Below are 26224 nucleotides of genomic sequence, written 5' to 3'. Positions count from 1 at the left end.
CGGTAGACATGGTTCCGAAAGCAATCATCACATTTTTATCTAAAATCACTTCCCCCAAAAACTTAAAAACTAAACACAAATTTTAATGACAATCCATTGCGCGTTGTATGATTGTCAGGCATCAGATATACATTTTATATCCGAACTGCTCTTATTTTCAAGATGTTCGAAAATAACTGAGCAAGCAAGCATATGTAAGGTGATCAGCTTATTTACTGATTATAAACCAGCCATATAATGATTTAAATACGTATTATCTATACAACAAATGAATATATTTGACATTTGGGCATGCCATGCTTTGTTCCTATCACAGTTAGAAGTATGTAATTTAAATATTCACCCGCGTAGTGTTCAGAGAGCGTATACTTTTACCTCTACGATAGTTCTATTGTGCAAAACATTATATATTCCTTTACAACATTAAATTTGCATTTTAACATTGCATACTCCTTTACAGTCACAATGGGACAGTTTATGTGATGCTACAGTCCTTCAAATTGCAAATAATAATATCACATTTGTTCCTGCTATTTATTTGCCATGCATGTAGTAGGAATATGCAAAACCTTTACAACCTTACGATTTGATAATGCTCTAAATCCATATATTTAATTTCTGTTCAATTATCTAAAAAAAAAAATCAAAAGTAGCTAAGTGAAATGAATTTTTCAGCTGAAAAACAACCCAATTGTCAAATTGGGAATCAAGAACTTCAATATGAAATAACTTCTCTTATATGACTGGCTGATATGAAAAATTGTATAAGGAAATTATAGTCAACTCTCCCTTACAATGAAAACTCCCTCCCCCCAGGATAAAATAAAAATAGTATAAATATCCCTAATACTACAAGCAATTATCTATACTTAAATTACAATTAATTGAAAACCAAAATTCCTTGCACTTGTAATTTTAAGATTTTTGGTTCGTAATGCATTGGAATTAATTTATTGCAGGTTTAAAATTTCACTACCAACTTGAAACAGTATGTACTTCTTTTTTTAGTTTATGTGCGTTATGAAATCACGATAACATTTGTTAAGATTTGTTGACAGAATTTTTTAAAAAAGATTAGTATATATATATATATATATATATATATATATATATATATATATATATATATATATATATATATATATATATATATATATATATATATATATATATATATATATATATATATATATATAGTTTCTACGAAAATTAATGCATAATTTATATGTTCTTTTTAGTAACCTCATTTAAGGGGAGCTACTTAAACATTACAAAAGTAACTCGTCTTCATATGGGAGCCTACCTGTGTATATTTTCAAATGGAGTCCCTCCATCTTTAAGCAAAAGAATTCTTTTAGGTGTTACTTGTAAGTTATTTATTTTTATTAATTGCGACCACTTTTTTACTACTAAATAAGTGCGTGAAATCTAAAAATCAAGTGCCAACAAGATGATTTTTTTTAATATACGCTTGAAATATTTTTAGTTTCGAGGATTAATTTTTCTTACATTCAAATGGTTAAAAATATCTATTTTTTACACTAAAATTAGTTAATACTTAAATGTTAAAAATTGCATGGAGTGTTACAGTAAAAAATAATTTTCAAATAATACGCAGTATCATAATACTTCAAAATTAAACAGTTTTGATCAAATTTTTATTAACAATTTATCACTTTAAAAAGATATGTTAGAAATTCTAAAGCTTTGCGGAGTAAGATAAATGTTTTTTTTTTGTTTAGATAGTTATAGCAATGCAAATATGTGTTTCAAATCAAGATTCTACTTGAAATGAAATTCATCCTAAGCAGTTGTTAAATATATTATAAATGTTTCTTTATAAATTATGTATAGCTAATTGAAAAGAAAACTTTAAAATTTCTCACTAATTTCTAAGAATAATTTCAAATGCCTTTTGAGTATATAATAAGAAAAAAAATCTGAGCTTTAATGTTTATTCTTTATAATTAAAATTTGCTTCTACAAATCTTTATTATAAGTTACACAAGATTTACATTTCAAAAAACTATTTTGCCGCAATTATTTTTCTGCGATTGCATCAAATTTGCAAATGAAGTGAAAGTCTATGAAGAGAAATTTGAAGAAGTTAAAATAATGGAAAACATAAAATGCATAAAGCTAGAAAAAATATGGCAAGGTGTAAAACTATATTTGATTGATGCACAAATTTCCTGCTAAGAAAATAGTTAGTAATGCTTTCTTACCAATGAAACCTGAACTATAATCACAAAAGTCAAAGTCATAAAAAAAAAAAAAACAATCAGGTGTTATTTTTCATAAATTTAATTTCATTAGTTCAGTAGGAAAAAAAAAAAATTTTCCAAGAACATAAAATATAAATGAAGGACAATCTTAGTTTTGAGGTCATGCATGGTTTAAAAATCTATTGATTACTTTGTTGATTTTGATGTATTGCGGTTAATATTTTTATGTTTTTATTAAATCTGCCTTTAAATTATTGAAACAAAAAACATTTCATTTATGATTATTGTAGTTACTCCGATGATATGGATTCCCAATCAACTTGTTGGAGCTCCTGTATCAACCAATGTTTTGCTTCAGTGCAACTTAGAATCTCATCCAAGATCTGTAACATATTGGATAAAGGAGGGAGGGATTATGGTCTTGTCTAACTCAAAGTTCAGAATTGAAGTCCAACCAACAGTTTTGTACAAATTTCAATTGAAGTTATACATTCAAAACTTGCAGCCAGAGGATTATGGATCATACACTTGTGTTGCTAAGAATTCGTTGGGGGAAACACAAGGGACGATACGATTATATGGTATTAAATTACATTATAATTTTTGCTTTATATCTTTTTAAGCTTTAAAATGTAAGGATTATGGATCATACACTTGTGTTGCTAAGAATTCGTTGGGGGAAACACAAGGGACGATACGATTATATGGTATTAAATTACATTATAATTTTTGCTTTATATCTTTTTAAGCTTTAAAATGTAAGGATTATGGATCATACACTTGTGTTGCTAAGAATTCGTTGGGGGAAACACAAGGGACGATACGATTATATGGTATTAAATTACACTATAATTTTTGCTTTATATCTTTTTAAGCTTTAAAATGTAAAATTCAATATTCTTCTCTACACAATATTTCTTTGATATTCTTTTAACGAAGAAGTATAGAAGAAGTATAAGAATACAGAAATTTAAAATGAAGTTGTAACTATAATAATCATGAATGCTTGATGAGTCACAAAATGTAGAACAGCAAATCAATAGTATAATGTATTTTTAATATTTTTACGTTTACATTTTTGCTATCCGTAATTTTTAGCAGTAGTATCACTTTATTTGCGTCGCACAACAGCTGCTCAGTGAACTACAAGCAATGGTATGTGTAACATATCGGAGAATGATCCGAAGACATGCCACCAATGCAAAGGAATGGTTGCCCCGCATTTCTAACTTAACAGCCTGCATGCAAAGTCAGACACATAGACGCTTTGAAGTAGAACATTTTAACGAGAATAGATATCACCCCCTTTTCTTTTCGAAGGTTGATCAAGGTGATCACCCACCCACTCTTTGTTAGCTGACAGTGATGCTTAACGCCGGTGATCTTCTAGAAACCGTGTCTTAACAATCAGTCAACAGCAGTACTCCATAATTTGTATTATCAATAGCAGACATAAAAATAATGTTAGCAATGTATCCATTATCTTTGTTACCAAACAAACTTCATACTGTCATTAATTGTTGTGTATATAAAGAATTTCGGACATTCTTTGCTAAATCACAATTTGCAAGGTTATCTACAGCTAATTTTCACAGTAACCATACAATCTGTTAAAGGTTTCGTTTACGTACTTCTTCCTTTTCCCTTGCTGGTTAAACTACTTTCTTTCCCTGTTTCAACTTGTTTGTTGTACTTTGTCACTTATTTGAAATTTTATCTGGAATAAACTTGTTTCTTTTCCCGTACTGGTAAAACTACTTTATTTAATTGTTTCAGTTTGTTTGCTGTGTTTCTTCTCCTGTTTGCAATTAAATCTTATCATAAGTTTAATTGCATAACAGAAAGCTGGACCAATTTAAAGTGCTTGAAATTATTAAACTTAAATGTCAACCTCAAAGTTAATGAATGATAACGGAAAAATTGTATATCTTTTTATTATTACAAGAAATAGATAAAATTCCTTTACGAATCACATAAAATAAATAAATAATATTAATGAAATAAGAAATTTCAATGTTCCTTAAAATATCACATAGAAGATTATGGAATTCTTTTATAATTTAATATTATTTGAGGAAAAAAATTGAAGCACTCTAAATATTACCGAAAACGTAAGATTACGATTATTAAAATTCTTTTCTTAATGTAATTTTTTGTATTTCATGTACTTCCATGGGATTTAAAATATAAAAGAAATCGTACTTATTTTTACACCCACTCAGTTTTTATTTATGAAACATACATTTCCTTTTTTTTCTTCTTTTTTTAGAAATTCCCCCTCCTTCGTCTGTTATGATTGCCTCAGGAGAGGACATACATCTTTCGAAATCAGAAAAATTACGAAATGGCCAGAATAATTTCAAAAAGCACAAAGAAAAAAGTAAGTTAAATTTATAGAGTGTTATTTTCGAACAATTCATGTTTTTTTATCGCATTCCTCAAGCTTAAGAGTTTGAATAAAAGCTACTTCCGCAAATTATTGCCTAATTAAAATAAGAACAGAAATTTTATACATTTTTACTTTATTTTTGATCAAATATTGGATCGATGGAAAACTTTCAGTAGACGTAATAGGCAATGTGATTACTATAAAAAAGTAATATCCAAAAAAATCTTTTTAAAACAGTCAACAGAAATAGTTTCCGGACAATAACTATTTTCAATTTGATTTAATGTAGAATAAATTTAAAAGGATTGCGTTTGAATGCTAAAGTAACATATAAAGTGTGCTATTTTTATTAATATACTTCTATTAGTGCAAAGCGAATTTAAAAACAATTTTCATAAATTTATTATTATACTAATTGCTTTAAGCTTAAAATATTTTTATAAAATTACATTATTTTCCACCTAAAGAATATTAAGTAAGTAAAAAACTCTAAAGTGTGACATTTAAACTAACTAGAAAAGTATCGTAAGTTTCAGTTTTTTTATTGCATTAAAATTTTTATGTCGGTTAACTTTGTGGTTCAAAGAGAGAAAAAAATATTTGACTTCGAAGGAAATATATATTTTTAAATGTATTGTATTTAAAAACAGCATTAATGAAATTTACTTAGCATTTGGCAACTTATCTATAAAATCACTAAATAGAATAATGTTTTTTAAAAATAAATTTGAATGAATGAACGAAATAAATAAAGATAAATTGGAATTTTCATTGAGCGAACAACACATTAGTCCATTGTGTTAAATATTGTTTAGTTAAGTAAATTCTGCAATTAATGCTAATATAAAACTATGAGTTTCTTCACATATAACTAAATTTTAAGGAAATTCTGGACACGATTATAAGACTTTAAGTCTATAACAATAAGTCTTTTTGTATGTGGGACTTCGGCCTGATTAACAAGAAATTATTACACTGAATATTTCATGCAAGAAGAAACTAGGATACAAATAATTCTGTTTCAATAAGATGTATCTGTTGCAATTTTTTTAAATATCTTCAATTGGAATATTGAAATTAAATTTTTATTTTCATAGAACAATCTTAAACTAAATAACAAAAATAACTTAATTATTGAATAAAACAAATATAAATAGACTTAAATATAAATCTAGAACACATTTTTAATTTCAGATTGAAACATCATGAGTATATTCTATATTTTCAGAAAGTAATCAGTTTTGCCTTTATGGGGCAGATTTATTTACTGTAAATAATTCTATAAGCTAAAAAATAAGTGTTTTGAAAAAATAAATACAATTTTAAAATAATTGCTTTATATTGCTTTATATATGAGGAATAATTGAAATAGGTAGTGAACTTTGATATAATGATCTAATGTGAAAGATACTAAAAAGTTCTTACCTTTTGCTATTGAAATTGATTGAGTGACTATCTATTCAAATATCATTTTATTTTGTAACTTGTTTTCTTATTGTTAGAATATTTGATTTTGCTGTCTTTACTCTGACATAATAAAATTTTCTTTCGATTTATGTTCACATTTTGAATAATTTCCTAGACTATTCTGATCAGGATCCAGCTGACCAACACTCAAGTATTCATCCAAAAGAAGATTTTTCTCATACACTAGAAAAGGAAGGTATGTTAAACAAGTAATAAATAAACATTATGCTCCTTTAAAGATTTCATCATTTTTCTTTGTACATAATAATAAGAGATGAATTGTTTATAATAAGAGATGAAAGTTAAAATAAATATTTTTTCTTCATTGTTAAAATGAGCTTCTATTTCAGATAATTCCTGTATTGGATAAAAGAAACTATTAACAAATAATACTTGGAATATTTAGAATAACGTTTAGCACCATTCACAAATTTTAAATAATAATTAATAAAGTAAAACCTTAACAAATATTATTGCTTTTATTGTCATTCGTAACTTGAAATCAGTAACACGAGCTTCCTTCATATTGTTTTTTAAATTGTTATAAAAGGTATTTTTTAAAGGTAATTTTTCAGGTAATTTTTTATTTTTTATAAAAGGTAATTTTTCAGAACAGATATGGTAAATAAGATACGTAATTCTTAGCTCGCATGACCTGCTAAACCCAATAAAAAAGTAATTATTACTTAGTATATTGATTATTATATACCAATCATATACAAGAAGCAAAGTTAAAAAAAATCATTTATAGCATTTAGGAACTGCTCTAAGGTATTGAACACATTCTGGAGAGTAAAATGGACACATTAAAATATTCTTTTCATACATTCTAAATCAGAATTAAATTAACAAACAAGAATTTACTGGAAGAAAATTAACCCTTTCGTGTTTTGCTTTTGCATTACAAAATCTTGAATACTTTTGATAAATGAAAATCAAATTAAAATTTTTTTCATAAGCTCTATCATCCGTATCTATTATACATCATATTATTAAAGCAGCACAAAAAATGGACAAGAACAGTGGAAGGCATCGCCGAGAACGGGGGAAAAATTTGAGCTAAACCTGTAACTGTGAGTTGAAAAACGGTTTCTATTATAAATGTAATCTTAAACGTTATTCTATTATAAATTTTTAAAATACGTCAGTGCAAATTAGGGTGCCAGGAAATTAGAGCTGGTCTATCAGTGAACTGAGTTATGCTTAAATAATTATTTTATGAACAAATTGAAACTAAATGTATATTTCCAATTTTTATTTAAAAAAAATAATTCCAATAGTTCTCTACTAATCGAATATGTTTGTTGCAGGCAATGGAAACTTTTCAAATAGAGGATTGGATTTTCTGTCCCCACTGGCGTATATTCTGTTAGTGTACTCTCAATACTTTTTTAAATCATATGTATCATGATTTAAACTTGAAAGACTAAACTTGCTAACTGTAAAAAAACGTTTTTGGATGTAAATAACAGATATTTTCAAATGAAAATAGATTAAACTAAGTTCAAGGTCACATTTAAGGCTCTATTGTATCCATCATATTGAGATTGCTATAAAACTATATTGTAAAGATAGAAGTAAAAGAAAAATCATGCCAGGTAAGTAAAATATAACACAAAAAATCAAACATAATGGTTAATTTTTATATTATATTTTTTTTGTCAACTCATTACATGAAAGTCAAAGATAACATATTATATCAATTATGTCAGGTTAAACGCAAGTATCATGCTAAAAAAAGAAACAGAACACTCTGAATAACTTTTGATTTAATGATTGGATTTTGGATTTTCGCATGCTGAGACTAAATCTGAATGCCTTATGAGAGTGAGCTCAAATATGCGAAGTTATTTTTCTTGGCGATATTAATTCTTAATCAGACAGAAAAGCGTACTTTCTCTAAAAAAAAACATACCTTTTTACAAATAGTTTCGTATTTCTTATCCTCAGAATAGAGGGGAGGGGTAAGCTGCATCAAACTTACCATTTTGCACCCCTTAAAGCTAATTTAAATTTTTGTGAACTTTTTAATCGAAATAAAAAACTTTGCACATAATTCTGAAACACATTTTCGAAACGATAATTCTATTCCGTAAATATTTTAAATAATTATTTATCGGTAATTTATTTTTTTGACATTTTTTTGTTTTTTATTGTTTCCAATTTCTTACTGTTCATATTTTTCATTATTTATAGTTTATTTTTCATAATTTTGAATTCTAATTTAATACTAAAAGATTTAAAATTGTAAAAATGACGTATTTTAAAATTTGATTTTTCAGGAATAATTAAATCAATTTCGTCAAAATTTCTAATTCGCCATATAAAATTACATTCTTTAAAATGATGTAAAAAACAGTATATGTAAGAATTCAAGACTTTTTGAAAATTATCTGTTAAAATAATAAATAATGGTTCGAAAAATATTGTTGCATCGAATTATCTTTGGAAGAGGAATTTTATAGCTGTGTGCGAAAATTTTTGATTTGTTTAAAAATTTCTCAAGATATGGAAAAATACACAAAGTAAGATAAGAATTTAGAGGTATTCCTGTTACCCTAGATATTTTGAGGGCAAGAAAACCAAATCGGTCGAAAAAAGGGTATGTTTATCAAAAGACAGTGAGTTGTTGTGTCAAATATCTTCCCTTAAAATTCTTCCCTTAAAATATCGTTTGTAATAATTATTTATCAGCTTATTTGAGTCACCAAAGTGAAACATTAAGAGCTAGTTATTAACCAGTTCTTAACCAGTACTTGAAAATAAATCCGATCAATGAATAAAAAGTAATTCAGGGCTTCTCTTTGCACACTATGTAGAGTGCAAAAATTGATCTTTATTGTACCGTTACCCCTCTAGCTGTGATCTCTAAATTTAACTTTAGTAACGGTTACCCAGGTTATACAGTAGGCAAGTATCGAATGAATTACAGGAAACTCTTAACATTTAAAACTCATTTTTATTGCAACTCTAAATCTTCAAAAAACATAATTCCACACATTTCCAAATGCTAACATGGGAACAAACACTTCCCTTCATACATTAATTAAAACAACATGCAACCTTAAAACACTCAAGCATAACCTTCAATTCATACAGTTCAAAAAAGACATTTAAGAACTAAAAACTGCATTTAACATTACTAAAAGCACTTAAGACTTGGGTTATTATGTCTATAAATAACACTTAAATACTCATTGTTCTCCTATACAAAAAATTTACGGCAAATGATTCCTCTAAAATGTTAACGAAATAAAATTTAAAGTTTTATAAGTACCCAAAAGAATTTACTGTTCGCTCTCTGGAAACGCCCACCGGAATGGTAGATGAGCTCGTGGGCAAACTCCTCGGCTAGGATCTCAAAATTTCTCCAGCTATTCTAACTTCATTAGGCTTAGGCATGTAGAAGGGGAACACCGGACTTCCAGCATAGATACGTTCGGACTTGGCCCACCGTCTCGAAGATATCGGCCTTCGGCTAATCACGGTCGTTCTTCCCGCTGGAGACTTCAGTTTAGCTCTCCTTAAGCTCACGATCCACCATCTCCGAGGTGCTGTCGCGGACCACCCTTCCTGCGGACAAGCTCCGTATCCTCCGGGTTACTGCCTTTAGCCATACTCTTCACTTCTCTTTTATCCTCCCTTCAGCAAGGCGAAAGAATCTAGATTGACCTGTTTACCAAATCCAGAGTCATCCCGCATCCGGCGGACGTCAGAACCAAAAAAAAAAGATCCCTGAGAAAAAACAGTCATAAACCCACTAATACCCTATAGAAGTTATAATACCATCCTCAATAAATATTAATAAATTTAGTTACCCAGATTTCACCCCATAAATCCCATTTTAAACGACTAATTCAAAATTTCTAAAAAAAAATATCATTATTATGATTGAATTTAAACTTTACCATAGTGGTGCCATCTACAGAAAAATAATCTATCTTTAAAAGTATTGAAAAAAAACTATAATAAATTTATATTTATTACATTATCAAAAGTGTGGCAAACGTATTATGCCTGGTCACTCAGTGCAAAATCAGAAAATTCTTAGAAATGACTGAAATTGTTATAGACATGAGTGACCCATCATAATCTGGGCACACGGAGGAAAAAATCCGGAAAAATTTCCGCACCATATAGAAGTGACAAGATAAAATTGCCAATTTCTTTCACATTTGCTAAATTTTACCAGAGATTAAAGCACATCGGTTAAAATACGGAGCTTTTTGGTGTTCCCAAGGAGTCAGAAACTCAGTAAATTTTCCGATTCTCGTAGATTAGACCATATTTTTTTTTCTCGGCATACACATTATTCAAATGATATGAGCTTCTGCTCTTGGTTTCCAATTGAAGGATTATTACTTTTCACTGTTTAGACTAAACAAAAGCTCTTTTATGGAAGCTTAAATAAAAATTATTTTTTTCGATTTTAACATAAAATACCACGTTGTGAATTGACATAAAGATACGAAATGTTAATTTTTTAAATATGATTTGTATTTCTAAAGGACTTCTATCTATTAACTGTCTAAAAAGTGGAGTATATTTCTTTTTAATTCTTTGATAACCACTAAAGTTTGAATGATGGATAGTAAATAATATTGTTGTAGAATAAATGGGTATTCCAAAGAATTTTTTTTCTTTCTTTTATTTCTCTTTCCTTTACAAAAACGCAGAAATAAATGTATCTAAGATCTTTTTCTATTATATATGTACGAGCAGATTTTCTTTTCGAGAAATATCGATTCAAGTGACTATGGGGCAAAATTAAGTCAAAATGTTTGAAGACTTACAGTATTTATGAAGATGTAATATTTTTTTGGACCATTCATCACAAATTAGGAAATTAAAAAAAAACATCTATACCTATTTACCATGAAAAACGTGTCGCAATCATGTTCAATATCTGTATATCTTTTACATCATTTACATCATAGCATCAGGTTTGCAGAAATATTGCCGCATTACTTGCATTAATTACAAAACCCCTTAAGTTACCTTAATGCCTTTTCTAAAATATCATTTTAACAGATTTCGTAGAGAATTTTTTAAACTTTAATTAATTTACATTTTCTAAGATCTTAATTAAACCGAATTCATTGAGAATTTTTTTAAAAAAAAAATTGTTTTAATCACCTGTTTATTTGAAAATAAATCAGTCGTAAATAGTTGTTTTAAGAATTGCTCAAAACCCAATGTTCTTTCATTGTTGCTTCAAATTTTTGATTAAAAAAATGTACGTATCTAAAATATTATGCCAAAATAATTTGTATTCTAGGCATGCATATGAATATTAAAGCTCAAGTTGTTTAATGTCATTGTGTAAATATTTGAAAATGTTTTGTTGAAATAAAGATTTTATTTATAAAAATAAATTCGTTATTTATTATTTTCAACATTTGATCATACTAAACTGGATTAGCTCGAAGACTCATAGTGGTCTTTCCTTTTTACTTCAATTAGTTTTCATCAGTTGGTAGAAATTTTAGCTTATTTTTTTAAAAAAAAAGGTTGCATTCATTAAATATATGCGCTTCAGGAAAAAAGATAAGGAAAACGAGTGCCTTCTGTAACATTAAAAGAGCACAGTTTTGTTTTCAGAAAGCAGCTTTAGACGATAATATCTTTCAAATTTTCTACAAAAAATAATGCAGTGCGAAAAATCATGTTATTGTTTAAACATTTTATTAATATTGACGCAAGTTTGCACAGTAATGCATGGCAAATGAAGTTTGGTAAAAATACCGTATTGCTCAGTAATGATATTCCTGGTAAAAATAAATAAATAAAAGGAAAATATAGAATAAAAGGGAAAAAAATCATATTCCGGCTATTAAATCAAAGTCTACAGTACTTAAGGCAATCATTTTGTACTTTTAACCCTCATATGGTAACTGTTTACCAGAAATTTGGTTTTCAAAATTATAGTTTTTATTTCCTCAAATTTAGTGCAAAATACAAAATGAAAAAGTAAATTAATTTAATTGAATGAATGGTTTTCACGGTATTCTCAAAGGGATTATGATAAATTTACCAAATTTTATAAAATATTAAACTATATTTTATTGTTCATTTTTCCAAATCTGTTCTATAAAAATTGCCGAGCTCTTTGGTGTTTCCATCGAGCTATATTTTGGTATTACATCTATTGCAGGTATGGTCTCGTATTCTGCCATGTAATTGAAAAATCAACGCCTGTGACAGAAAATTCAAATTTGAGTTTTCTTCAATATAATTAGCATCTTTGTAAACTAAGCCCATATTACAAAATAAATTTTTTTTTCAAAAATGAATTTTGTTTCATCAGTTTTTCGAAATTTTACTAAAAAAGTTTTTGAAATTTCATTTTTGTCTTTTGAAATTTTACTTTGAAATTTTATTTTGTTTCATCAGTTTTTTGAAATTTTACTAAAAAGTTTTTTGAAATTCTACTTTTGTTTGTGAAAAATTTTACTTTGAAACTAAGCCCATATTACATAAGTAATTTTTTTTTTCAAAAATGAATTTTGTTTCATCAGTTTTTTGAAATTTTATTTTAGCACTCATAGCATTAGCAATAGAAGGTGGTCAAATATTGATCAACTCAATTTTCCGGAATTGTGATCAAGCCACTTTTCTCGGAATCAATCGTGAAGCACCTACATTATTTTTTGAATTGCACAGTAGAATTTTATATTTTATAACCGCCGTTGAACAGCCGACCCAATTTTTGGGTTTACGACAGCAAATGTTCAACTCTGTAGGCTTGTAATTTCGAACCTAATCCAGATGACAAGGGAACTCGTGGATCCAGTATACGGGAGAAATTTGCCTCCGTGGAGAACTTTTTGATGGAACTAACCATCATTTGCGTTACACGGTGAGGGAAACAACGAAAACCTCCCACGGTTAGTCTAACGGCAAGATTATCTATCTAACACTGAGGATATTTTACATCATCACTGTGGCCGGTGCAAGCCAGATGCAGAATTCGTATCGACCAGCCATCGCTGGTATTCGAACCCGGTTCACCTCATTGGTAGGCGAAGACTCTATCCCTTGAGCCATTATGACTCTGCAAGGCAGTTTTATACATTTCATTATATTCAGATAATTTTGATCATACTTTTTTCCTCCGTGTAGGGTTCAATGAATTCATAATATGGTTAAATAATACTCAATAAATATAACATTAATAATGAACAAAAATCCGTAAATTTGATAAGGTCTGCTTAATCAGAAAAACACAAAAACCTACTACTTTTCAAGTATTTTTAAACAAGTATTTTACAAGAATAAAAAAAATAATCCACTCCCCAAGTACTTTTATGCACTACTCTTGCAACTTTCGCTGCCAGTGTCCTTCCTATTTATAAAACTAAGAGGAAAAAAATAATAAATGAATAACAATCTTAGTTATCAACATCTGTCTGCACAATTAACTGTAATTTTGAATTATTTTCTTCAATTCTTTACCAATTTAAGACAAAATATATTGATCGCAAAGCAAGAAAGAAACCTTGCTCGTATTTATTGTTTTACGGGTATATTCTCGTGGGTACGAAATTTAGATTGGTTATAGCTATTGTTACAAGTTATTGTATCAATTATTCTAAATATTATTCTAATTATATTGTCTAATAATTTCTAATAGACATATTCAATACTTATAATATTCCTCGTGACTTTTTTTGCCTTAGTGGAAGTTTTTTTCATAGTAAGTTTTATTTATGCTATTTCATTTTTATAACTTAATGAGCTTTCAGCAATAAAATTTCTATGTTTTCTCCAGTGCAAAACATTTTACACAAATTAATGTGTATTTAACTGCTCATAAAGAATTTTTAGCCAGAGGAAATGTACGAAAACAATAATATTATATTTTGAAATATGTGGAGAAATTATGCGAGGTTAAGGAACTCTCTAAATGAATTGAATTTTTATTTTTTAAACTTCTTTTAAAATTTATCGTAATGTATTGTAAAGTAAAAATATACATTAAAAAAATTCTTTTTTCATTGTTTGTAAAATAAGTCAATTTATTTCAAGTTGCTATTTAGCACTTTAATTCAAATGAAACTCTATACAATATATCTATAATAAAATATTCGAAGATTAAAAGTAACACACTAATATATAAACATCGATAATGTCTTGAATAAAGTTTGTATTATGTAATCGATGGAGCAAAGAATACTATTATTCATTTCAGTAAAATATTTTGAATCATAATAAAAATTCAATTTCTTTCAGTGGCTTCAGTCAGCATTTAATGTTTATGAAAATTAATGAAAAATACATCAAGCACACTAAAAGAATGTAAATGAATTTCGCAATTCACAAACTAAAAAAATAGTTTTAATAAATTTCCTATGTGCAACATATATTTTAATTTTAATAAAAAACTATAAGTAATAGATTTGAAGCGGAAAAATTGCACGAATCATGCAATGCTTCATGCATGCACGAATCAGGTCATGTTTGTGGATTGCTTGACGATCCACAAGCAAGACAGATATTTTTTATTTATTTACTTATTTTATTTTATTTAAAAATAGCCTCGAGTTTGAACGTAATAGGTGAACATTTCTGTACAGGTTGTAGATTAATTCAAATTTTTATTGATGCAAAGAAGCATAAAATATTATTTTTCTACTTTAGGTTTCAACTAGTTCTTTAAACTAGTTCAACTAGTTCAAATAGTATCTTGGATTAGAATAACCTGGTTGGTAGGACGTTAGGCTCGTGTTCGTGAGAACGAGAGTGAAAACTCTGTCGGCTCAAGAATACCTGTGTATTAACCGTGCATATCCTTGTAGGTGTTGGTGCACGTTAAATCTGTCGGGTTCACGAACTCCTCATATTACAAATCAATACCTCTAGGGATACTGAATTGGAGATTAATCAATCTCTGGTTCAGGTCAAAATTATGATTTGCGGATAAATTACTGGATTAAGATTTTCTCCTCCCTGTAAAACGGACTGCGACGTGCGTGTAGCTGAAGTTTCATTCTTGAACCTATACTGTCGCCACTGTCTTAAAAATTTGATTGATTTAAAGCAGGCATGCTCATTGGCAAATGGTATAAGTAACAACAACAACAACTGCAATCGTAATTCGTAAATCGTATAAGCAATCGAATATATTTTGTTTGCTCAAAAATACAGTACCTTTTTTCACTAAACAAAAAAAGTTTCATAATTTTTTTATTAAATCAGGTTAAGTTCAAATTTGTATTTGGTAGTGCTCAGTAAAATAAAGAAAAAGGGTTGAAGGGTTGTTTAATTACAATGAAAATAAAACAATTTCATAAATTCGTATATTTTTGTCTTATTCATGCTCTTTCTGGAAGCATTTTGAGCAAATAAATATCGGTTAATCAAAACAATAAATATTGGTAAGCATTATTATTTTTTAAAAAAAACTCCAACTAAATATTTTAGGCACAAACGTTATTATATTAAACCATTTTGATAAAAAATTTCATTTCAATAATCTATATGATGTTTCTGCAATACAGCGAAATGAAACAAAAAAAAACATTTTTAAATGAGTTTAATTGAAAAAAAATGAGTATGATTCTGAGTAGGTTCATTGTACGCTGTAGTAAATTTAGCAAGTATAGCCAGTTTATTTTGCTTTCTGGAGTTAGTAGTTGTTTTTATTAAAGCGAAGAATACGCTTATTGCACATTTGATATTTAAGTTTAACGGACAGGAGTGAGCAAGAAGCTTAGCTCACTGCTTTTTATGAAATACACAGAGACGTTTCTGTGTACTAGTTGACGTATTTATCCGACGTTCTCTTTTTCCCAGACTAGATTGTTTGAAAAATGAAATGCATAAATCACGAATAACGTACACTCTAAAAATACATTCCTATCAAAACAAAGTTTCAGTCAGAATAACAAGAAAAGAAAGCTTTTTTTCTGACTTATACTTGGATGCCACATTTATAACAGCAAAAAAAACTTTACATTTTCATGTTATTCAGAATAAAAATATACAATGCATCTAAAAGGATGAGTATGTATTTTCTCTTCTATTGAAGAATGCTGCAGTATAGGATGTACCTTTATTTTTCGGCATGTCTTGCCATGTTTAAAGAGTCCTTCTAAAAAGCTTTTAGAAACGAAGTAGTTCGTTACAAAAAATAATATTAAGAAACAGTAAATGTCAAATGCTTCGATTTCCATTTCATTCTTTAAGTTATCAATATCAATTAAATATCACAATTAGCTTATCGTTAAATTATCGTATGCCTAAATACAAGTTTAATTATTTTTATTATTTATCTTATTCCTAAATACAAATTCAATTATTATTATATTTTTGAATTTATCTAAATGGGATGAAAAATATTTCAATTTATACCTCGTAAATACTGTTTATCTATAATAATATTTTTTTAGAATGCATGGTTCTGTAACGAAGTTTTTCTTTTTCAGGAGAAGTTTTGATTAAACAGGGATAAAAGTTGTTCCTTTTAATAGACAAGTTTTATGTTATTTTATTAGTTTTCCTTTTCAAAATCTTGTTCGGCTTTAGAGAAACTATAATGGTTAATACGTCTATTATAATAAAATTAAAGGTTTGCGCGACTCTGTCTGTGTGTCTCTCATATAACTTCCATATAACATCCCATATAACAGTTGGTTAGAGTGGTTATTTAACTCTTTGGACACTTGAAGATTAAATTTTCATTCGGATGAAAACTTTGAAAAAAAGAATCTTCTGATTGATTTAGCACTAGCCGTTTTTTTTAAAATAAATTTTTAATTTGTTCCATTTTTCAAATATTTAAGTGATAACATCAGAGATGTTCATTCTAAACTACTACAAATTTGTGCTTTTAAAGCCATCTATCAAATAAATATGAACGGATAGAAATTTTTTTTTCACAAAGTAATGATTATACAGCAATATCCGCAATTAATGCATCGTATTTTTTAAATTTTAGTGCTAAAAATGGGGTTTTTATAGCACTAAAATAAATTTTTATAATATTTTGACTTTCTTTGCACTTTAGTAGAGTTTGCGATATTTTGTTTCAATTTTATATGCGTTTCATATTTTTCAATAGCAATATATTTATAAAATATATATAAATAAATATTGAAATATAATATATAAATAAATAAATAATAAATAAATAAAAATACATAACAAATAAATATTCAGGGTTGCGCGAAAAACCTCCGGATTAAGTACTGAATCAAATTGAATTAGCGCAATTTGATTAGCTGAAAGCATTTATCAAAACATATATTTTTACTGTTTTTAAAACCATTCAAAAATTTAAATTATATGAATTTTATGAAAACGTAACAAATCTTTGTACGGTTCATAGATATTAAAATATTTGAATTCTAAAATATTTTTTTTTGTCCAGCAAAGTTTTGTGTTAAAACAATTAAAACACGCCTCTCGTAATAGGATCATGAAAAAAATATTATAAGATAATTAAGAGAACATTCTTTAATATATTACAGAAGTAATCCAACGTATAATTTTCACATCAATCCAACCAATACTTTTCATTTTAATTCAATACTTTTTCTTAAGCTAATCCTTTTCTTAAAGCTTTCAATAAAACTCTATCGCTTCCTGAAAACAAAACAATTTTTTTTCACATTGTTTAAAAATTTGAAGTGTGCATTGTGAGGTGTTTTTTTTAATAATAGTTTACAAGTTAATCAATATTTAATTTTAATAGTTAAATAATAGTTACTTTTATGACCTATTATATTTTCTACTCTGCCAGGCCCGCGAATATATTTTAATAGCTTAGACCACAGTTTTCGTACGAGTTGAAAAAAGTAAATCATCAATAAATAAGTAAAGCTCAACAGTTTTTCTTGATTTTCTTCAACATGTAAAGCGAATTTGGATTAGTTCCATCGAAAAGTTTTCTATGAAGTCAAATTTTTTTAAATTACTTGATGCAAGATTTCCCTTGTTTTCTGGATTGGGTTCATAATTACAAACCTGCAAAGTTGAACACTGGTAGTCGTAAAGTCAGAGATGGATCAGCTGCTCAATGCCGGTTACAAAATTAAAATAAAATTAAAAAAAATACTTTTTTTAAAAAAATTGAATCATTTCATCATACTTCCCAAATTTTCCGTTTAATGAAGTTAATTAATCAGTGAAGTGAACGCCGCCTATTATTATTATCGATTAGGCTTGGTTGCCATTTATTACGTAGCTTTAATTTTTTTTCAGCAATATTGTCATTAAAGTCAAGATTTAACGGTACCATTCCGGTTCAAGCAATCGTAAAAAACAATTATTGACGCCAGTAATTTTTAATTTCGGAGTTAAGTATTGTCGTAATAACTACTTAATATAATAAGGTATAAGTTATAATAAGTTTTTATTTCCATTTTAGCAAAGATATAAGTAAGTACAGTAAAGGTTGATGTGTGAAATTGGGGGCTCATTGGTCGGCGCATTACTTCTAGTTTTCATTGGCTCATTGTTTCTCGCTTTTAAAATCATAGTTATTATTTCCACACATTCAGTAAAAATTATAAAACTGAAAAGCAAATTTATCAGAATAAATAGTTTGTGGGAGGGAATTACCAAATTTTACCGCATTTAGGAAACTATTAAATTTTATCACAGCATGTTTTAGTTAATTTTAACAAAATCGTTACCAAAGTGCTTTTGAGAAAATTACCGATCATTTTGGGGTTCCGATAAAGTCAGAGACACGGTAAATAAATTTTACCATGTTCTGGTAGATTTGTCCATCCTTTTATTAGTGCACATCTAAACATTCCGCTTCATTTACATAGATTCAAACGTTTCATATTTCAAATGTCAAACGTGTTTAAAATACCAAGAACAATTTTCAAACCAAACTTCTTTAAGGGAAAATGAAAATTGCGTACAAGAAATATGGTACTATCAGTTGCTATTTTAATAAACTCTGACCATCAGCTTAGGTTTTTTTTTCAAGTAACGTTGATAACTTTTCTGAAACAAGTTAAATTTGCTTCTACCAATTTGCCCTAAGATAAAATAACGAATGAAAGAAGAAATTTCATACTTAATTGCTGAATCTTTGGAATACATAACAATTGCTTTTTAAAATAATTTATAAAAATGCTATAATTAATCATCACTTGCTTTATTAGATCAAACGTTTCATGTCTTTTTTGTTTATGCGTAAAACGAGCAAAAAAGAATCCATAGAAAATTTTAATTAAAAAAATGTTGTCCATAACATTAAGATTTTAGGGGCAAAAAAATATATTATTTTTTGTATTCAATTTAAAAGAAATATGTAAGGAAAATATCCTATTTCCTTCTAACTAAACAACTAAAGTAAAACTCGATAACCGAGAAACATTATAGTCAAAGCAATTTATTTTAAAAGTTGTCAATTGATTTTTTATAAATTACTTCATGATTAAGCTGAAAGTACTTTGAAACAATTCAAGCTGAAAGTAGTGATATATTTAACAGATCAATGCTTTTCACAAGTATTTGTTTTAGTTAAAATTATTACTGATTAAACACTAAAGGAATAACTAATAAAAGTAGAGTGGAATTTCATTACATATTAATACATTAAGTGTCTTTCAAAAAACAATATTAATTTATCTATGCAAATTAAAGCTTGAACCTTGGTGACTTAAGAAGGGAAATATATTTAAATATAGCATTTTTTCATGATTTGTACTTTAATTGCTTCAAACGGTGTATCCCATTAAGTATTATCTGACGCTTCGAACAAATATGCGTCTCCAAGGAGGCTTAAAGCTTTTTTTTATCTTTCTTATCTGTTCCAAAAATTACTTGCCCGAAGATATGATTATATTGAATTCTTAGTAACTTTCGAAAAGGATAATGGTATTTTTTTCTTGTTTCCAATCAAGTCTGAACAAGATTTTTATTCTGTTCATCTGAAGCGAAATGGAAGAGACGTTTGCCAAGGAACTAAAATTTAATTTAAGCTACATGAGGTATCTTTATTGTTTTTCAAATAAATTAAACAAAGTCTAATATTCAAGAAAAGTATCATATCGTTGAAAATAAAATATTTTCTCACTTAATTTTTTTTTTTACTCCAAATTTTCAAAATATTTTTTTTACGAAAAATTGTCTATCTATCTGTATATAAATGGTTTGATTGCAGCATGAAATGGGGAAGCTTAGAAGATAGCATTAGAAACATTTTCAAGATTCAACAACCATTTAAACCTTTTTTGATATTTATTATCTGTGTCTTCCTCTACTGTGATTTGTTTGATTTTTGAAGCATTTTATTTTCTCGATTCAAAAATAATTTGTGTTCCCTTTTTTGATTTCAATTTTCATAAAAATTATAACTATGCCTATTATGAGTGGTTCTTATGGAAAATCCTGCATATTGATTATTTCATTTATAGTATTATTTTCAAATGAAAAAAAAGGAAATATTCCAACTATTAAAAAAATATTCAAAGAAATAGTTGTAATCAAACGATATTAACTTATATTCTAACAATGTATTTCATTTTAAAATAATTAGAATTTTCCAATATTTAGTTTTTTATTAAATTTATAAATAAATTACATTCTCAAAGAATCCTATTATTGAATTTGATAAATGTGAAAAAATTGAAAAAAGCATATTTGTAAAAAATTTGAAAAAAACATAAAGAAACAAGCTTTTTTTAACAAACATCTGAATAAAAATATATTTATTTGAGCTAGAATAAAAATTAAGTAAATCATTTGCTTAGAGAGAATTATGCAAATATATTTCGTTAAAATAATATGCTAGCAAATTTTTGTCAATAAATTTAAATAATTGTTTCTCTTATATGCTAAATATTATGAAACTTAACAACTGTTTTCACAAACAGTTTAAAAATATTAATTATTCCAATTCAACTGGCCACATTTTATCATTTAGTGTATTTTCTTTTTCATTTTATTTTGTACTTCTTGAAATAAGTTTTATTCACTAACATTATGTATTTCAAAATAGCTAATCAACATAAACAAAAATATATAGTTGTAGAAAGAAAAATTCTCATACAAAAAACGAAGTTTAAAAAGTATGTAATAAAATTTTCCAAAATATTTTTTAAGTGAATCTAAAACAAAATTAACAACAGTTTTAACTCAAAATTCATTTCCAAAATTTGTGTTACTCCTTTATGCTAAGCAAATAATATAAAATAATAATGTAAATCATTTACTATTATTTTTGATATAATTATTATTATTTATTTGCCATTATAGTATTAATAGTATTAGTAGTAGTAGTTGCAATAATATATATTAATATCAATATTAATTATTATTTAGGCTGCCATTTAACCCTTAAATTGAAAATAAATATTCTTATTTAATATAATGAAAAAAATATAAATATTAGCATTTTTTTTTCAAATCTTATATACACTGTAGGAAATTCCCGATCAAATCACGGTAAAAATTACCGATACTCAGGGTGGCAGTGCCTTGACAATAAAATTGTATGATAGAAGAAATTAAACATACCGTAATTTTCATAATCACGGTAAAAATTACCGACACTCAGGGGGCAGTGCTTTTAACAATAAAATTTTACGATAGGAGAAATTAAACATACCGTAATTTTCACAAAAATATTTACTGTAAATTCACCAAATTATTCGAATTAATTAAATGTTACTATATCAATTACTGTATAAAAATTTACGGCGAAAAGGGATATTACTGTCATTCTGCCATTACTTCTTACTGTAATTTGATCTGAAATTTTTACCATATATAACATTTCAGTAATTCCAAGTTAAGTACGAATATAAAATTTTGGTAATTAAAATAAGAATTTAAGCATATAGAATTGTTCTGCCACAAAAAAGTCTGCTAATTTATGATATTGATTGCAAAAAATCTCGTTTACTCTTGGAATTAAATGTAAGTATATTAAATGCCGGAAAGTTTTCAAAATGAAGTGTGATGCTACGGCATTTTCTTTAAAGACAGTACAATACTTTGCTAAAAAAAAGATTTGTTTAAAAAACATAATTCATGCTGAAAAATAAAAACGCATTTTAAGTCAATAGTCTATTCATTAAAACTATGAACAAACATTTAAAGAGATGATATAAATGTAGAATCATTTCTGGGAAAACATCTAAGCACAGAAAGTTTTATAAATCTGAGTACCATATTTTCTACTCCTTTTAAATGTCAATTATTGCGCATGCAAAGTGAAAATTCTTTGGTTCTATATAATAGGTTTCCGTTTTCTCCAAATTCAAAACTAAAGAGAAATATGGTCCTTTTCAGATGAATTATTATTCAATCTTTTCGTTTTCCAATAAAAGAATCCACCGGGATGCATTGGCCGCAAATATCCCCAAAGGATACTTTATCTTAATATGCTTTTGAATTCAGCATATCGACAAAGCTCTTTACTTTTCTGTAAATTTCGATCATATGCAAACGTACTTAAAGAGTCAAGAAACTCTTTATATTTAGTTAAAGATTTAAATAAAACCTCTAAGTAATAAAAAGTTGAATAAGGATTAAAAATTCAAATTAGATCTTAAATTAATTATAAATTAATAATCAACAACAACATTTATATTTTTATTACATCAATCATATGTTCAAGTTACATAAAGTAAAATATAGATTTGTGATGCTTGTTATTAATCCAATTATAAATCCCATTTTAAGGTGAATTGCTCAAAAAATATTGCTCATTAAATAATAACAAATTAATTTCAACCAAAATGTTACTTTCTTCAATGAAAAATAAATATAATTACATAACTATTCGTAAAGCGTCTATTTTAGAATGTAGCTGAATAAAGCTCTTGCAAATTTTGCCTATAGGGAAGCATGGTAAAAAGGTCAAGTAAATACTAGTTGCTACCTTTGTCCTTTGTCAGGATTTTCCTTGGGTTATCATTGGGGATAGATTTGGAGCCATCGCCTACAACCGGTTAGTATGACATTGATAACCAAACCAATTGTGATAAAAACTCGTAAACTCTGGATAAATAATCATGGTCATTAAGTTAAAGCTGTGGTTAGAGAAAGAATATAAATTGAAACTGTTTTTTCTTCTTCTTTTATCATTAAAATTTAAAATGAGTACTTTTCTTGCAATGGTTAAAAATACTGTCTCTCTTCCGTGAAACTGAATCAATTTTTGAAACTTCCTCTTTTGTTCGAATCTTCTACTCTTCAAGTATATTTTCACATGGATTTTCAGAGTTAAAAATAATACTTGAATTTCAAAATTTTAAAATGAAGAACTATTTCTGTCAACAAACTTACTTTATATGTGAATAAAAGATCATCGACCAAATATTAATAAATACATTTGAAATGAAGCATTAAAGAAATATGTGAAAACATCACATACTTCAATATATCAGTCATTTGTTCAGGTTCCATAAAGTAAAATATAGATTTGTGATGCATGTTATTAATCCAAATTTTTGTCGCTAAGTTGAATTCCTTAAGAAAGTATTATAGTCGAATTAAATTAACACATTACTAGATTAAAATCTTTTCCCCTCCTAGAGATTTTCTGATTCGAAAGAATGTTTACATTTAAGATTGCAGGTGTGTACTACAAAATTTAAAGATTTATTAAATTTAATAAATTGATATTGGAGGGTGGGTTTCCAGATTGCTGTCGCGTTTGATTGATTTAAGTCAAAATCCGTGGAAACCAATTTTGCGATTGGTTTAGGAACACGGATTATTATTTTTATGAACTTATTTTATTAGCTTCTTTAGGTAAGTAAATATAATAAAGACAGCATCTCAAGGGAGAAGTACCTACTGTTAGATACTCTTTTGTCAAAGCTTTTCTTCTTTTTTTTCAGTTGATTTTCATACTCTCGGAAATGAAAGTCTCAAAATTGACGATTCAGAAATTCTTGAGCTAGAGTTCGCGAATTATGAGAATCACGTGATTTGTGACGAAATTCAAACTCATAAATTAATGAGGAAAATGCAACTGCAATGAGCACTAGTAATAGATACGGTCGATTTGGCTTGTTACTTACTATGCGTTTTGATTCGTACCAAATGTGTTCTAAGTGATTAAGAACGAAAACTGACAAGGACAGGTTAGTTTATGTTTACCCGTTCCGACATACCACGGCTGCCTGAAGGGAATAATTCTGCTGGAAAATAAACCGGTTTTCTTCGAAGTATTGTTAAAGAGTTGGAGAGCAACATCGCTCTGAATATACATATTCATATTAAAGTTCATGTTTCCAACTGCAGGAATTAAACGACTCGAACCAAACTTTGAAAAACGCCTCCAAAACAGGATGATTTAGGTAGATATCTTAAAATTTTTGGCTAGTATTGTATATTTGATCATCTTCATCTTATTTGGTTAGACAGCTCAGAAGGATCCAATACCTTCTTCGGAATTCTGCTCCTCTGTATTTTACTTTCGACACTTGTTTTCCAGATTTTCCCTGGACAGCAAGAAGATTCCAACCACTCTATCCACATCAATATGGGTTTACACCTTTTCTTGCTTTTCAACGGTATATGAAAAAGAATTGACTAAAATGATATGAAATAGATAATAGACTTTTTTAGTTAGCATTTGCTTCGGATCATAGCTGAGACTCCAGATCCAAACTAATCCAACTATCACAGTCAGATTCTCAACTATCGTAATTTCTTTATTGAAATGAATGATACATCACTTTGAAAAATAATCAAAACAAAAATGGACCAGCAAACAACAAACTTGAAAAATCTTTTTTCCTTAAAGTATCAAAATTTGTTTGACATTAAATCATTTTGTACATTTCAGTGGAAAGAAATACTAGAATGAACAGAGAAATTAATCAGTTTTAATCCTGTTTTATGCAGGAAAATTGGATTGATTTCTACAAAACATGAAAACATTCGTATAGCTAAGAAATGCTCCGATATCCTTAAAAAGCTATAGAAAACTCAAATCTGCAAAGTATTCCAAAAGACTAAATTTACAAAATTGCAAAAACCACATATATGATGAGAATACTCTTTATTTTCAAGGTTAAAATCATCACTCGCATAGCCTCGAGCATGAAAAATGAGGAAGAAAAATATAAATTTCAAACTGATGAATCACAGATAAAAAATATATTTTAAGAACAATAAAAAAGAATAAAATCTTCATGTAAAGCTCTATTTTATGCAAAGCGGATGCGATGTAATGACTTAAGTTTTGAGGAAGAAGTATTTCATTCACTCTAATTATGGCTCCCTCAAACGAAAGTCTCCCAAGGGCATGCTTATAAGATCATAAGGACCAAGTTGAGAGAATTTCGAAAGTTGTAGAGAAACAAGTAAAAGTTTAATCGCAGTGTTAAGGATTATTAGAAATTCTTGATTTTTTTTTAAAAACAGTTTCGTGAAACTATGATATAAATGTAGAAGTGTGAGGCTTTTAATTTTTAAATAATTTATTTGAAAAGTAATTGTCTACTTTAAAATGCATTCTTTTCACATGAATAAATCAGAGCTTTGGTAAAAGTAGTTTTCTTGAACATATTTATTTAGGCTTACTAACGATATACTAAACTTTAAGTATGTATGAAGAATAAGCTAAGTTATTTTTAACTGCAAAATAATCTAAATATCTTTTGATTATCTTAATGCTTTAACCTTATTTTAACCATTTTTCCTTCCCTAGATAATTGCAAATTTTAAAAGAATTGCATACAATTTAAAGCATTAAAAATTTGGTTATGGTTAAATTGGAGGAAATTTTAGTATTCCGTAGTTCATTTCATGCTGGGCACGAAGCTAAATAATGTCTAGTTTTCGAGAAATAAAAGTTCTAAAATCCCACTGGCGAGAGGTTTGGTCGCTTTTTAAACTTGAAATAGTGTGCGTAACCTTTACCAAGTGATCGAGAGGTGATCGGGTACAAGTGGAAATAACGGCTGAACCACCTGGTATCGGTTTTAAAACTTTTATATCTCGCAAACAAGCTATTTTTAAGATTCATTCCATGAAGACTTTAGTTCAGCTTGATATGAACTACAACATATAGAAATGTCAGTCAACTTGACCAAAAAACTGTTTTCTATCATTTCTGTGAGGGGTATCCTTAAGAGTATATGTGAAAAGATTTATTATATAAATTTCAAAGGCCGTTTATCACTTCACATATGAAAGAAGGTGATTAACAAATATTAAT

At 27.6% G+C, this 26224-nt stretch overlaps 1 protein-coding gene across 1 annotated transcript in view; it reads left to right on the top strand.

Moving 5' to 3' along the window:
* Nucleotides 1-7825, top strand: part of LOC107442815 (neurotrimin-like) — a 99926-nt gene extending 92101 nt beyond the window's left edge. The window contains exons 6-10 of the mRNA XM_087149638.1: nucleotides 1239-1367; nucleotides 2516-2806; nucleotides 4495-4605; nucleotides 6197-6277; nucleotides 7392-7825. Of these exons, the coding sequence (XP_087005764.1) occupies nucleotides 1239-1367; nucleotides 2516-2806; nucleotides 4495-4605; nucleotides 6197-6277; nucleotides 7392-7492 (713 nt within the window). The 3' untranslated portion in view covers nucleotides 7493-7825. The remainder of the gene's footprint in view (nucleotides 1-1238; nucleotides 1368-2515; nucleotides 2807-4494; nucleotides 4606-6196; nucleotides 6278-7391) is intronic.
* Nucleotides 7826-26224: the final 18399 nt, after the last annotated feature.

Source organism: Parasteatoda tepidariorum, chromosome 8, assembly GCF_982258835.1.
Source record: "Parasteatoda tepidariorum strain Cologne lab strain chromosome 8, Ptep-v5.0, whole genome shotgun sequence".
NCBI classification, from domain to species: domain Eukaryota; kingdom Metazoa; phylum Arthropoda; class Arachnida; order Araneae; family Theridiidae; genus Parasteatoda; species Parasteatoda tepidariorum.
The sequence above is the reverse complement of the archived record's forward strand: the minus strand, read 5'-3'. Positions and strand labels throughout refer to the sequence as shown.